Source organism: Malurus melanocephalus, unplaced genomic scaffold (genome assembly GCF_030028575.1).
Source record: "Malurus melanocephalus ecotype Western Australia unplaced genomic scaffold, MMel_1.1 scaffold_4559, whole genome shotgun sequence".
In the NCBI taxonomy this organism is placed as follows: Eukaryota; Metazoa; Chordata; class Aves; order Passeriformes; family Maluridae; genus Malurus; species Malurus melanocephalus.
Window position 1 is genome coordinate 2,651 of NW_026627791.1, and position 1,402 is coordinate 4,052.

Sequence of the window (1,402 nt, forward strand, 5' to 3'; positions counted from 1 at the left end):
GAGACAAGGCTTAACCAAGGCTCTGTCCTTCAAAACAAATGTTATGGTAAAATCATGGAATATCCTACATGGGAAGGACCCACAAGGATCAAAATCCAACTCCTGACCCTGCCCAGACACCCCAACAATCCCACTCTATCTCCAGGAGCGCTGTCCAGCTCCCTCCAGAAACTCTGGCAGCTTTGGGAATGTGCCCATTCTCTGAGGAACCTCTTCCAGTGCCCCAGCACCCTCCGGATGAGGAACCTTGCCCTAAAATCTGACAGTTTTGTTTTCCCTTTGTGCTCCAAGGTGAATGTTTTATTCCATGATTAATCTCATCCTTGGCAGAGGATCCCAGGGATTTGCACATTGCCCCAGAATCTCGGACTCACCACCATTTTATCCGTGTGGAATGTTCTCTGGTAGCAGATGCCCGACTGGGTCACCACGATGCCCGGGCCATGCCTGTGGTCATCCAACCATGTCCCGATGTATCTCTCCCCTCTGGAATGCCAGAAAAACCAAATTATAGATTTTTCCCGTTTTCCCAGCTCCAAATCCATGGGCTGTGCCACTCCTGAGGGTGGTTTTACCCGGTAAAATGCTCTGTGCTGATCTCCCACACTGACTCAGCTCCTGAAATGCTTTTCAAGGAATTCAAGCTCTACATCCCTCCCCATCCCAAATCCCACCCATACACGAGGATTTATCCCACCCAAACTAAAGCTCTCCCACACCTAAAGCCACCCCAGATCCATCCCACTTTACCTCTCCTTGTCTTCCCAGACTCCATATCCATTCTTTTTGTCRTTTTCCCATTGTCCTGTGTATTTAAAGGGATGTTCAGCTGAGAAGTTCTCCAGGATCCCAAACCCCTGGCGCACGTCGTCCTTGAAGTAGCCCTTGTAGACCAGGTCATTCCCGTACCTGCAGGAAGAGGGACAGGATCCCAGWCTGGGAATGTTTGACAGCTACTCTTGGAGCAGAAAGCGTGGAATGGGAGGAGATCAGGCTCATCCATCTCTAAATATTCCCAGTATTTCATGGATGGGCCTGGAGATGATCCCTGTTCRCTGTTAGGAACGTGCATCATCCAAACCTGACATTCCAGAGCTTCCCACATCATCCAAGGACACAATACATGGGCTTGAAATTGTCCTGGGAGAGGTCCCTGACCCCTGGTTCATCCAGGCTGGAAGATGGGATCCACAGGAAGGAAGCCAGGCTTGGGTTCACCTCCACGGTGGCCACCAGCCCTTCCCTGGCCTGGTCCCTCTGGGATTAGCTCCTCCAATTCAGAATTGGAAATAGGGAGAAGAGCACCCAGGCTGGAGCACAGGCCTATCCCATGGGCCTGTCCCAGCTGGAATGTTGGGCTGTGTGTTGTCCTCTGTCCCACTTGGCACAGAGAAATCAGGGA

The 1,402-nt window shown here is 51.3% G+C and overlaps 1 protein-coding gene across 1 annotated transcript in view; it reads right to left on the bottom strand.

Moving 5' to 3' along the window:
- Positions 1 to 953, bottom strand: part of LOC130588360 (ALS2 C-terminal-like protein) — a gene marked incomplete at its 5' end in the record, with an annotated part of 2,560 nt that extends 1,607 nt beyond the window's left edge. Inside the window, 2 exons of the mRNA XM_057389292.1 lie at positions 375 to 486; positions 751 to 953. Of these exons, the coding sequence (XP_057245275.1) occupies positions 375 to 486; positions 751 to 953 (315 nt within the window). The remainder of the gene's footprint in view (positions 1 to 374; positions 487 to 750) is intronic.
- Between the last annotated feature and the right edge of the window lie 449 nt (positions 954 to 1,402).